The sequence below is a fragment of the Mesocricetus auratus genome, unplaced genomic scaffold (assembly GCF_017639785.1).
Source record: "Mesocricetus auratus isolate SY011 unplaced genomic scaffold, BCM_Maur_2.0 Super-Scaffold_100691, whole genome shotgun sequence".
Lineage (NCBI taxonomy): Eukaryota > Metazoa > Chordata > Mammalia > Rodentia > Cricetidae > Mesocricetus > Mesocricetus auratus.
In genome coordinates, this window is record NW_024429267.1 from 41,581,925 (window position 1) to 41,596,014 (window position 14,090).

Here is a 14,090-nt window from a genome sequence, read left to right on the forward strand (position 1 = left end):
CTTAACATAACAAACTCTACTGAAGCCTCCAGCGGATGCTTCAATGTTTTCTCAGTGTTTCAGTCTTGTAGCCATTCTTACCTACCCTTTTTAGCTTCTACAGAATTCAGCAAATATGTGTACTTTTAAAAGAGAACAGGGTCATCATAGACCTGGCACTGTTCTCCACATTTAGGTCAAGGGGTATCAGCAGAAAGGAAGACATTCACCATTCATAGATTTACTTTTTATTCAATGTTAATGTTACAGAGTTCTTACACTGCCAAACCATGCCTGAGAACCCAAAGGAAGAAATGGTGCAATGGACAGCCTCATCCACTCAGACAGTGTATTAAAACTTGATTCATGTGCATTTTGATAATTTCACAATCTTAAAAATTAGAACAAGACTTGGAATTTACATCTGCTGCAGGTCTTCCATGTTCCAGTACAGTATGCCATTAAACAAACCTCTTCACATCTGTCTCTGTTCACTTCTTAAACCCTAACCCCAAACAGAATTCGGGGATGAGGGGCAAAGCATACTTTAAGGGAAGTATGAGATTATTTGTTAAGGTTTTTGGTGCCCAAAGTCTTCAGTTTAACCAAGAATGTCAAACTTCTAATCACCCAACCTCCTCCTGGCTGGATCAGATCATGCCAACATTATTGCCCAGAATGGCATGCAGTGTGGTCAGGAAACACTGCCCTACACCTCCCTGGCTTTCTACACTACTGCACTCATTCACCAAACTTTAAGACATACTCTCAAACTGGGAGAGCTTCCCTCATTACCTGTTTCACTCCTGTTATGTAGCGAGCAAATCTGAATTGCATTTGGCAAAGGGATTCATTACAGAGAAACCCAGGTACTGCCATCATGTAGTCGGTTGCCAATATAGTTTGTACTGAACCATTTCTTGTAGGTTAACTGCCAGACTATTTATTTCATTAGGTAGAAAGGAACATAGCAGTATCTCTTTAAGGGCCAAGTACTACTGCAAAGTTAAGTTGTAATTACTAAGAACTGAAGTGCTACATCACTGACTAGTCCCCTGCCTTTCCAAGTGAACATCACAGACATACTCCCAAGGTGGACAACAAAGCTGGCTGGAACAAGGAATTTATCTACAGAACAGCCAGTATCTTCAAGTTTGGGGCACACAAGGATTTCTTATCAGACACCATGCAAGACTCATGAAACAACTTCAGGGTGTTGGTAAGGTTTTGCTCCTGTTGCTCTGCATCGTTAAGACAGGTCAGTGAACTCCTCTCCCGCCTGAGCAGACGCCACTCCATCCACAGCAGTTCCATTTAGACCTGCTTAGAGGAGGCTTAAGCAGCACCTGGAGTGGAGCTTCTGGCTTCCGCTTTTATCAAAGGCTATCTGATTCCACCTAGGGACTGGCAAATTCACAGGACATTTCACAATTCCAATACCTTATTCAGGCTATTTCACCACATAATATGCTGTCAAAGAACGTACTCCAAGTCAAAGCAAGGCCTTAATGTGGAACAGAACAAGCACTATCTGAATAAAAATGTATTCAAAGAAACAAGACTCATCCCCCACCCAGTCCCCATTTGGTGGATCCAAGTTTGGTTGAATTGTCTATAGTCATCTCACACTACACTAAAAACTTAAATTATAAACCATAGCCCCACACAGATGATCCAAACACATCAGTTCTGACAGCGGCTTGTTCCAGGAAGTCTAATATAGCCACAGCTTACAGAGTATCCCTTTGGGTGGGGGCACAGAACAGGTTAATTAAGGTCACTTAACTCTTCATCTTTTACAGCAGATCAGAACCCAGATGGCTGACTTCTGAAGGCTTACACAGGAATCCAGTAGAGTTGGTTTCAAGGTTCACGCCGACACTAATAGCTGTAACCTTATGCAGAAGTTGTGATCCACATGAAATCCACAATTGAGTGCAGCAAATCTGAGGTAGTCAACCTTGCGAAGGCTCAGTATCTGAACATAAAGATGTTTGAAATGACCACTGGCTGCAGGTTTGGTTTTATATGCAGAGCAACTACGGAAACACTGCTGAATCTAATTCACAAGTATTTAAGACAATGAAAACACCCCTAAATCCAACACACATCGAGATCAGTTGTGACTCTTGAACTTCCATAGTGCAACAGGGACAGTCACTGGACTCGAGGTCTTCATCTCAGTACTGTTGATCCAGAGAGCAGACGCTGAATGGCTGTTCTTGGTGGTTAGCTGTGGTCTAGTTATCTTGGAAGGCTTAGCAAAGACCATTGCTTAACTGTACTGTGTGTGGCTGTACTTCTGTGTATTTTCAAGCACAGCATACTGGTTGTCTAGCTGAAGTTTAAGGGCCTGGTTTTTTGAAACCTCCTCCCTACCTCTATTTTTGTGTCTTACTACTTCAAAGCTCTTCTCCATTTCTTTATCCCTAAGGGAAAAGAAATGTAATCAGTAAATATTTCTTCTTCACTAGGGAATTTTGAAAGAATTCTTCTTTGAATAAAAAAAAAGACCCCTAAGAATAAACCTGGTCAGGAAGGGAATACAAAATCCTTATCAAACCATTTAAGGCTTCAATTGAACAGAAAACATGTAACACTGTACTGAAGCTCTGAGGTCCCATCTTCTGAACAGAATGTTTTGGGACCAACTTGAAGACAACCGGAAAGAAATTGTATAATGACATTCCTCCTAAGACTCACTTCTAAGTTTTAGCAGTTAGTAGATAATACATCTTTATGTATAAGGGTAACAATTTTCTCATTCAAGTAATGTTCTCATCATTCACGATTTCTCCTCCCTTTTGCTCTGGGGGAGTGGTCTGATTAGATCAGGTAAAGAAAGATATGTGTAGCAAGTCACTGCCCTCCCAGAGTCCCACACATTTGAGGACAGAGTAGAGAAGCAAGTCCATTGGAGGTCTAAATTCAAGCCAGCTGTGCTCTCAATGGGGCGAAAAGGCTGGGATTTACTTTAAAGCCACCCAAAAAAATTTCCATCTGATGCCATTTACATTTCTTCCCATTTTATTTACTTTTGAAAATTCATGTCCCTAAATAAGATGTAGATGTGCCATATGTGGTCATTTAACTTCAGGTAGCATTCATTTTAAGTACCTGCTGAAATAAGATTGTTTTTAGTATAGATTGCAAATGCCAACATCTTTCATCTACTCCCATTTATTGGGAATAATGATAAACGCTTTTACATTTTTAGTTTCCGTATTTAAAAGGAACATAAGCAAGTAATATGTACTTTTAAGAACTAGCCAAATGCAGCTGTGACAGAAATAAAGCAGACAGCAAACCCTGTCTTTAGCATCCTTTTTCTTGCCCTTCCTAAGGACTTTTCCCATCTCTTCCTTCCCCTCGTCTCCTGGGCACTCCAGTCCCACCTGGTTCCCAGCTGTCTGTCCAAGAGCCTAACTTATAACTTCACATACTTACTTCCGGCTCTCTCCGTGCTTGGCAGTGGACTGCAGGGATGGGAACTGTGTGTCACTGTATATTTCTGGTGGTCCTTGTGGCGTTTTCCTTGTTGTGGTTAGCCTGGCCCCAGGAGGCCTATATACACCACTAGGCATTGCCGGCTCCGGGGTTTCTGTAACTAATAGATAAACCATTCATTCAAATGTTTGACCTTCCAGTATCATATTCCTCTACTCCTAGTCATTTAACATTAGGAGAAAAGCAAATTCTGATTTAGAAGGAATTTAGACTAGACAACAAAGTTCTGTGAGAAAATGTCTCAAATTAGAAAGCTGCTCGTCTCTAAGGCAGTGAGTGCTCTAACTTCTCTGAGAATAACATTAACATGCCATGCATGCACATTCTGAGTGTGGTTACAGGCTGGAGGGAGGGAATCATCTGGCTCAGGAGATGGAACTGGTCCTTAGGCATACAACACTGCAGTCTATCAGTAAATGTGGCATTCACTTTCTTTACTTGGAAGGTAGTCTAAACAAGTTACCTTATATAAAGAAGTTAATAAAATGCATATGTAGCACTTCAAATTCTAAAGATGATAAAAAAAAATAGGCAATCCTTATCTTTATTTCAATCTCTAAGATCACTGGATATTCAGTTTCTCTAATTAGAAAACAGGAAAAGACCTCCTAATAGCTTAAAATCTTTTTACTAAGACTTAATTTAGGGGCCACAATCAAGGTTTTTCCTATATTCCCCAACTGATCCTCCACATGGTTCTATAAGCAGTATTATTTTGCACTTTTCAAAAGCTTTTTGAAGTTCGGTAGCCTACATCATGAAAACACAATTAATATCCCCTCAATCATATACTAGCTAAAAACACAATGTTCTTATAGTTTAAGACTTTTTTCTTTTCTAAAAGATTTATTTATTATGCATACAGCATTCTGCCTGCATGTATTTTTGCAGGCCAGAGGATGGCACAAGATCTTATTATAGATGGTTGTGAACCACTCTATGGTTACTGGGAATTAAACTCAGGACCTCTGGAAGAGCAGTTAACTGCTGAGTCAGCTCTCCAGTTCCTAAAAGATAGCTTTCTACAGGCTTAGATTATACAAGAGGGAAAGCTTACACACTTATTTAATGAATATGCACATCTAAACCATCTTGGGATACAAACACTAAACAAAAATTGATGGGAGTAGTGGAACATGCTCGAAAAATCAGTACCTGGGAGACTGAGAGAAGAACCCTGAGTTCAAAGCCAGCTGGAACAACTCAGACCTATCTTCAAAGAAACCAAGTGTGTTTGACCATTTTCCAGTCATTAGTCACATGTGGCTTTAAAAAAAATTTGTGTCTCTGTGTGGTGCGACTTGTGGACACACATACCAAAGTATTTTTCCAGCCCCAAAGCAGCTACATTTTTAAAAAGGACTGGAGGCCAGCAAGATGGCTTGGCAGATAAAGTCACTCTGTCTGTATAACCTGGTAGCAAGATCCAGTTCCACAAACTTACCACACAAATAATAAAATTCAGAAAAAGAAAAAAGGAAAGCAAACACATAAAACTAAATGTTAGCAAACAAGCTGAATCTAGCCCAATAACTGGAATGTGACTATACCCATCATGGTTATATATATCTATTAACTTCTGTGACACAGCAGCACAACAGAGACCACACAAGGGCCTCTCATTCCAGGTTATTTCCCATCTGTCCTTTCACAGAAAATGCTAACACAAAGAGGAAAGATACCAGTCTCAAAGCATAAGAACAGAGTCTACAGAAGCTGTGTGTGTGGTGCATTCCAGAAGTACACTGAAAGACTATCAAGTTCAAGAGAGAGAAAAAAAAATCAAGCAGCACTATCATGGTAATTCATACTAGTCACTTCAGCAATCAAGAGGCTGAGGAGATGGTTCAGTCGTAAAACACTTTGCCATACAAGCACTGAGAACTTAAATTCACATTCACCAGAACACACAAAATAAAATAACATGGCAGCAGCATGTGCCTAGCCCAAGTGAAGCTTAGATACTCAGTCAAAGAAACAAGACCCCAAGAGAGGGCTGGTCAGCTAGTCCCAAATATAAGGTATAGAATAACAAAGGAAGAGACATGAAGTCAGCCTCTGGCCTCAATAGCCATACCCACATGAAGCCATAACATCCAGGCATGCATGAACAATTTGAGGCTAGCCTGGGCTGCCTAGCAAGACCCTCTCTCAAAAAGCAAAGTGGTTAGTGATCTGGGGGCAGAGAATCAACGCCTGCCATTTGTCTTCTGACAAGCATGCCACAGCATGCTCACAAAACATAAACTGTAATTGGCCTGAGTTCTTGTTTCCTTGAGAGACCTTACATTCAATAAATTAGGTGGACAATGATAATGACAAGCTTCTGCCCATCCACGATCACCTGTACAAACATTCAAACACACATGGACAACGAACACATACATCCCTAAAACGTTTTTAGTTCCAAAGAACTTCCCTTCATAAAATGAAGTTCTGCTGAGAATTAAATTAGCCTTCCCTTCCTTTCAGAAGAAAAACAGAAGATTACCTATTACTGGAGCAGGAGGTGCTTGTACCAGAGCTGTTTTATTCCAGGGACCTGAAGATTTTTCTACTCCACTACCACCTCCACCTTCTTCCCAGTTATCTCCTGGATCTTCTCTCTTTTCATTATCATCATCTTCCTTTTCACTATTGGAAAAACAAACAAGTACATTTAATTAACATCCAAAGTACCAGGGTTAGATGAATGCACCACCATATGAAGCAGCTACAAAAGGCATTTCTTTTTTGAAGTATGGTCATACTACACAGCCCTGACTGGCATAGAGCCAGTCAGGTATGTCAACAAGGCTGACCTACTAGATCTCAGAGATCTGCCTGTCTCTGCCTCACTCTGCTAGGACTAAGGTAAACTTTTTAGGGGTAAGGTGTGTGCATGGCTGTGTAGTCAAAGCACAACTTCTGAGAATCAGCTCTCTTTCCACCATGTAGGTTCTGGACCTGCAAATCCAGGTCGTCAGCTTGAATAGCAAGCATTTTTACCCAATGAATCATCTTGCTGGACCCCAAAAGGCTATTTCTATTAAAGTAAGATGTGTCCTAGAGGTTAAGACAAATTCTTTCTGACTCATTTGGCTTAATGTTCTGTCTGGGTTTTTTGGTGTTGAGGAAATTGGATTATCTTTCATGCTACATAAGTATGTTAAACTTGAGTCATACTGGGAATCCAAGACAAATTTTTTGACCTCCCTTTTAGCTTGATTTTTATGAGACAGGGTCTCAGGTAACCCAGGCTGGCCTTCTTCAACTCAGTACATACTCAAAGATGGTCCTGGCTGATCTCCTTGCCTCTATCTCCCAGGTGCTAAGACTAAAGGTGTAAACCACCATACCCATTTTTTATAACGATCCTTTGTCCACTAGTTAGAAGTAACCACAGTAGTTAAAAACCTATGGTGTCCACACTAAGAGGAATAGCCTCATCTTCAATTTCCACAAGACTATCTCTTGCAGGGCAGCACTTAGGAGGCAGGGACAGGATCTCTGTGAGTTCAAAGAGGCCAGCCTGGTCCACAGAGCTAGTTCTAGGACAGCCAGGACCGTTACAAAGAAACTCTGTCTCAAAAACCAGAAACAAACAAAAATGTATCTCAAGCCGGGCGGTGGTGGCGTACGCCTTTAATCCCAGCACTCGGAGGCAGAAGCAGGCGGATCTCTGTGAGTTCAAGGCCGGGCTGGTCCAACAGCCTCCAAAACAATAATACAGAGAAACCCTATCTCGTAAAAACAAAACAAAACAAAAAAAGACTATCTCAGGGGCTAGGAATATGACTTGCCTGGCTGTGATTCCCAATACTGAAAAAAATAAATCACAGAAGTAATCACCTATTTGGAGACTAAGTGTGGTGACCTCAGCATACAAGAGGTTACAGGACTAGATGGCACTTGCCACCAAGTCTAAGGACCTGAGTTTACTCTGATCCACAGGGTGGGAGAATCAACGCCTGCCATTTGTCTTCTGACATGCATACCATAACATGCTCACAAAACAAACTGTAATTTTAAAAAAAAAGGAAAAAAAGATGAACGATATGGTCAATCCAAACTTCAGTTTTCCCTTTTAACATATAACCATTTAAAATACTGGGCTTAAACTAACAAATTATATTCATGCCACTTAAACCATCATCCAAAACAAATATCAAAACATCTAGAGCAGATCCTTAAAATGTAATTTTGATGAGTAATTTTTGAGTGCCAAAACCCAGAAACTGATGATTGAAATCCAGTTTCTGCCATCTCTGTCATTTACTGGTCAGGTTTTCAAGATGGCACTAGCCTGCTGTTAGATAAAATAAAGATGACACACCCATTATGAAAAGCATATGAGTTACTATCTAGAAGACCATCTAAGCACATAAACATTGTTAGATATTTTAATATTCATACAAATTCTATACACAAAGCATATATATATACATACATACATACATACACACACACACATATATCACCTTCAAAAGAGGAAGTAAAATAACCCAGCTTTCATTTGAAAGATATGGAAACACGGTATTTTCTAATTGATCTTAAAAAGTTGTTATGACACCATGACATCAGTTTAACAGTAGCTTATTACTGGTATGAAAGTTTATAATTTACCCAGGCCAATTGTGGTATCCAAACTTCAGAATTTTTTCAAAAGGGTTTTTTGTTTGAAATATTTGAAGCCATATCAATAGTTACACTATAACTGCTTCAGAGGTGAAATAGGTAGCATCTAGGTGCACCTGACTAGTATGTCCCAACAACCTAATCTATCCAAGAGAAAGAAGTGAAAATCCCAGACCTTCATGGCACTTACATTTGCATATACTGAAACAATAGTTTTCAGCTATTCCCATTTTATATCTATTAACTCACCAATGCACTATCCCAGTTGCTCAACTGAACATATGGTAAGAGCATTTGCTGTGAAAGTTAAAAGACCAGAATTCAAATCCTTGGCACCTATATGAAAGCCAGACATGGGCACTGTAACCCCAGCATTGCAGCAGAAACAAGTGGATCCTAGGAGCTTGCTTGATAGCCAAAATGGTGACATTCAGGTTCAGAGAAACTTCATCTCAGAAAATAAGGTAGAAAGATATAATACACCCCATAGACTTCTCTATCCCTCAAATCCAAGAAGAATATGGGAGTGAACATCCAGATATACACTGTAAAACTCCAATTTGGTTTAAGCAGCATCAAGTAAAAGTCCTATCTCTTTAAGACAGTATCTGTCCCAGTGGAGCTAAGGTTGGTCTTTGAACCGATGATCTTCTGCTTCAACTTCAAACTGTGGGATTACACCAATATCCCATCACATCCAACCAGGACACTATTTTTCTCACCCCCACCCCAGACTTAAGAGTAACTAAAATAACCACAAATGTTAAAGACACACCTAGACTATAATCTATTAGTAAAGATCAGTGAAGTCTTTTAGAATGGCCACTGAAGAGCAACTGTCAAACTGATGCTAAGAACAATGAAAAAACACAGCATAAAAGCTAGTCCACTTTAGATCAAACAATATGGGAGCTAACCTCAACAGTCCAGTGGAGCTGCCCCATGTCCTAAACAAGCAAACACTGATAAGGAGCTTATGTTCAGTCTTGATTATATGGAGTTTAACTCTGGCTTAGATTTTAAAGATTCTGCTTCAAAAACATAACCAAAAAAAAAAGGTTAATAAAGTTGGAGCATAGGATATGACTCAGTGGGACAGGCCTTGCCTATGGTGCATGAAACAATGTGTCTGATTTCCAGCACCAAAGAGAAAAGGGGCATGAAACAATGTGTCTGATTTCCAGCACCAAAGAGAAAAGGGGGAGGGCAGGTTTGCCAAAGCTGGGCATGGTTGTACAAAACTATATCCCAGGACTCAGGGGCTAACGTGGAGAATAAAACTAATTTAAGACCAGCCTGAGGTAAATTTTTAACTCAAAAACAAAAAAAGGCAAAGGTTTTATATTCTGCGGGGGGGGGGACACATGGGACGGACGACGACACAGACTCAATTTAAATATTCTCCATAATTTAACAAAACCAAATTTCATACCAAATAAACTTGAAGCCTATCTCCCCCTTCAAAAAGTGCTACTTTGCCCACTAAGTTCAACACGGACAAATATTACCACACAAGTATTCTAGAACAAGGGTAGACCAAGAACTGGATCACATCCAGTCTACCAACTCATGCTAGACAAAAGGAATCTATAAACTCCCTCTTTACAGATCAAGCCTCAGGACAAGGAAAACAATAACATCTACCTTTTCTTTTAACTTTTGAGATAGGGTCTCAATAAATTGCTCAGGGTAACCTTAAACTCCCTCTAACTCAGGCAAGGCCTGATGTTTCTCAATCTTCCTGCCTTAGGCTCCTCAGTAGCTGGGAATTAAGGCTTGTATCACCAGACCCAGTGGGAATATTTTCTAAAATGCATTCTTCAAAGAGTATATACTGTATATATTGCTCTTGCAGAGGATCCAAATTCAGTTCCTAGGACTCAGTTCACAACCACTTGTAACTCCAGCTTAAAGGGACCTAATGCCCTTGTCTTGTCTCCTCAGGCACCTGCACATATCCCAATCCAGACACACATACATAATTACAGTAAATCTTTAAAAGAAAAAGGGAAAAACAAAAAACAAGCAAGAAGCCGGGCGTTGGTGGTGCACGCCTTTAATCCCAGCACTCGGGAGGCAGAGGCAGGTGGATCTCTGTGAGTTCGAGGCCAGCCTGGTCTACAGAGTGAGTTCCAGGACAGCCTCCAAAGCCACAGAGAAACCCTGTCTCGAAAAACCAAAAAAAAAAAAAAAAAAAAAAAAAAAACAAGCAAGAAGGCACACCAAAAAGATACTTTGTAAATTCCCTGATACCAAAAGAGATGTTTACTTTGGTAAACTCACAACATGATAGAACACCTAGGGACATAAATGCCTAGTGGTATAGTCATTAATCATACATTAAATTACTAGCTGGTTTTTTCAACAGAAGGTACATTATCATAAATACTATGCACCAGATTTCAAGACAGTTCAGTTAAATATTTTCTCAGCTCAAATACTTCCTATATGGTCACTGGAATTCTCTATAAATTGCAAGCTTCTTATCAAAGGCAACTGAACATCATTTTGTTTGTATAAGGTCAGTCAAGGATTTCAGATCTTAAAGCAACAGAACCGATAGTTACCTTTTCTACTTAAAAATCTTTCAAAACATATGACTTTAAAAACCAGATCTACAACCATCACACACTGAACCTGACAGACAGGCTTTCAATCTAAAGCCTCTTAACCAACAATCCAACTTTGAAAACTGATTTCCTGAACTTTAAAAAATAAGCTACTTCAAGTCCGAAATGGCAGCACCGGTCTGTAATTGCAGTAGCCAAGGGGATGAAATAAGCCTTCAAAAAGGCCATCCTGGGAAACACAGGTAAAACCCATACAAAAAAGTACTTAGGATCTACAATCCCATTCCTATAAAGTCCTAAAGGGAATTCATGTGCTAGGAATATGGTTTGTCTTGAGGATGAAGGCAGTGAGCAAGGCTTCAGGAGGAGGGTGGCTTTAAGACAGAAATATTCAATTTCTCTACTGGGGTGTTCAGTATACAAAAAGTGGTTTCACTCTGAATACGAATCTACACTTCAATTGCAAAAATATATAAACTTGTTTATGGGAGAGAACAAGAAAAGACTTATTCTTTAAGAAAAAAGGGGTCTGGAGATATGGCTCAGTGGTTAAGAGCACTGGCTGCTCTTTCGGAGGACCTGGGTTCAATTCTCAGCACCCACATGGCAGCAGACAACTCCAGTTCCAGGGTACCCAACACCCATGGCCAAACACCAATGAACATAAAACAAAAATAACTTTAAAAACTAAAGGATGGGGGGGGTTGGGGGGAGGGCACGGGAGGAGGGGAGGGAAAGGGAGAGGGACCTGGAACTGACTTGTGAAGCAACCTTGATTCGATCTAAATTTAAACTGGAAAAAAAAAAAACACTAAAGGATCAAGGGTTCAAGGTCAGTGTTAGCTCAGTGCTCTTTCCAGAGGACCAGGGTACAGTTCCCAGCACCCATATTACAGTTCCAACTCCAATTCCCGAGAACGACACAGATTTATACACAGACAAAACACTCATACACTTAAATCCATACATCTGCAAGGAGAGAAACACTCACAGCATTTTAGAGCTGGCCTAAAGAAAAACGTGTCCAATACTTATATGCCCAACCACCTGTAATCACACCCTACCTTATTTGCATTGCCTGAACTCTTAGTCCGCTGTAATCAACCTCTTTTTGCTCAAATTCTTTCCACTCATCTTCTTCCTGTGGAAGAAATAACATCCGATTAGAGTTCTTGGTTAACAGGTTTCAGACTAGGAAAAAAGGGACCAAGAGCTATTTCGGGATTCCTCAGCTGGTAAAGGAACATGCAAACAGGTTTCAGACTAGGAAAAAGAGATCAAGGGCCGCCAGGATTTGAGCTGGTAAATGCACCTGCAGCCAGCACTAAGGACCTGACTCTGATTCTCCAGGCCCACAGGGTGGAAGAAGAGAACTCGCTCCCGCACACATATGGGCGCGCAAACAAATATGAAAGAGATTTAGAAAAAAATTACAGGAAGTAGTGGCACGAGCCTTTAATATCAGTACTCGAGAGGCAGAGACTGGAGGTTCTTTGTGAATTCGAGGCCAGCCAAGGTTACACAGTGAAAGCCTGCCTCAAAAAATAAAATGGGTCTAAGCCGGGCGTTGGTGGAGCACGCCTTTAATCCCAGCACTGGGGAGGCAGAGACAGGCGGATCACTGAGTTCGAGACCAGCCTGGTCTACCGAGTGAGTTCCAGGACAGGCTCCAAAAAATACAGAGAAACCCGGTCTCGAAAAACCAAATAAATAAATAAATAAAAATAAAATGGGTCTAGCGGCCGAACCGTAAAGTACAGCCCGAGTCGTAGCAAGATCCCGACACGTGCCTACCTACCAAACGCCCTCTCTGCAGCCACTTTTTACTTAAAACCAACTACAGGGAAAGCTGAGTGAAGAGAAATCAAGAGAAATTCCACAACTCCATTCCTAGCTCCATGTGGCCGCGGCTAGGAGAGCAAGCCACGCTACACCGACTGCACAGATGAGACTTAAAACACCTAAAAAAAAAAAAACCGAAATCCAGCCCCAACTAGGCTCAAGTGCGGCGGCGATGAGCACGTCACTCGGGGGACCGCGGCCCCCCCCAACCCCCGTGGCCCAGAGGGCGCGGCGCGCGGAGGACGACGGACGGGGGCGACAAGGCGATCACCGGGGGCCCCCCGAGCCCGCCCGACGTGCGAAGCCCGAGTCACGTGGCCTCCCGGGCCGGCGGGGGCGGGCACATGTGGCCGGCCGCCGGCCTCCCAACCCTTACCTTCGTTACGGCCTTGCCGGCGAGGCCCGTGCTCCCACCGTCGCCCGGCCTCGAGGTCCCGCCGTCGCCCGACCTAGCACCGGAACCCAAGCTTCCGCCGTCGCCCGACCTGGCGCCGGAGCCCAGGCTCCCGCCGTCGCCCGACCTGGCGCCGGAGCCCAAGCTCCCGCCGTCGCCCGACCTGGCGCCCGCCGCCGCGCTGCTCCCGCCCGCGCCGCTCGCCGCGTTGGCCGCCCGGCTGCTCCGCTCCTTCTTTTTCTTCTTGTCCCTCTTGGCGAAGAAGTTGTCCAGGCTCCGCTCCTCGGTCTCGGCCATGGCCGCGGCCCGGATGGGTGGGGCCGGCGGCGGACGCGGCGCTCGCGGTTCGGAGCTCTGGGTCAAGGCCGGCTGTGCGCTCAGGCTGCCGGGTGCGGCGGCGGCGTCGCCTCAGCCCCGCGGGGTCGCCGAGGGGGCGGGCAGCAGGGCGGCCGGCTCCCCCCGCGCTCCGGGGAACGGTGGTACGCTCCTCGCTGGGGCCGCGAGCGCAAAACAGGGTCGCGCCCGCCCCGCTACCTGAGGGACGAGGAAGGCGCGCACCGGCAAGGCGCTCGGCTAACGACGGCGCGTGCGGGAGGAAGACGCGCGGGCCTAAGGAGGGGAGAGGGGACGGGGAGGGGAGGGAGGGGAGGAGGGAGGGCGGGCCACCAGCAGAGAGAGGCAGCGCTGCGCCTGCGCGCTCGGTTCCGCCCGCCGCTGTGGGCGCGCCGAGGGGGGGGAGGGCGGCGGGATGATACGGGGGCGGAGCTCCAGGGATAGCCAATCAGACGCCGGAACGGAGCGCTTAGGTGACAATCCGTACCTCCGACGGGGCGGTGCCAGGCATGGGGGCGGGGAGAAGCGGGTATATGCAAAAGAAGTGACGTCCCTAGTGACTCCTGTCTCCGATTGGCCAAGGGTTTTGCCTGGAGGGCGGGCATTTAGAGGGTTGGTGACTTGGCTGAAGAAGACGAGCCGGAGGGGGCGGTGTGTGCCTTGGTTGCGCGCATGCGCAGGGTCCACGTGCTTCAGCTCGCCAGGTCTGTGGCCTGGTAGGCGTTTGAACTTTCAGGAAATAAAGAGACCATGCTAAGCCAGCTGTGTTCAAGCTTGTTCGTCCCACCTTGCTCTTTTCTGTACCTGCATCCTCTCTGGTTTGGCCCCTATTTTCTTCTGAGCAGGAT

At 43.7% G+C, this 14,090-nt stretch overlaps 1 protein-coding gene across 5 annotated transcripts; it reads right to left on the bottom strand.

The window, feature by feature from the left end:
• Positions 1 to 211: 211 nt before the first annotated feature.
• Cdv3 (CDV3 homolog) lies at positions 212 to 13,616 on the bottom strand. 5 transcript variants are annotated; one of them, XM_013114974.3, is made up of 6 exons: positions 12,892 to 13,616; positions 11,738 to 11,814; positions 5,978 to 6,120; positions 3,427 to 3,586; positions 3,097 to 3,099; positions 212 to 2,408 (listed from the first exon to the last, which is right to left on the bottom strand). In XM_013114974.3, exons 1-6 carry the CDS (start codon positions 13,204 to 13,206, stop codon positions 2,255 to 2,257), a joined length of 852 nt encoding a protein of 283 aa, XP_012970428.1. In that variant the 5' UTR covers positions 13,207 to 13,616; the 3' UTR covers positions 212 to 2,254. The 5 variants fall into 5 exon arrangements, with proteins under 5 accessions (XP_012970428.1, XP_040595476.1, XP_012970429.1 ...); XM_040739542.1 differs by lacking the exon at positions 12,892 to 13,616 and adding an exon at positions 12,472 to 12,610; XM_013114975.3 differs by lacking the exon at positions 3,097 to 3,099 and having other exon boundaries at positions 212 to 1,957; positions 12,892 to 13,614.
• Positions 13,617 to 14,090: the final 474 nt, after the last annotated feature.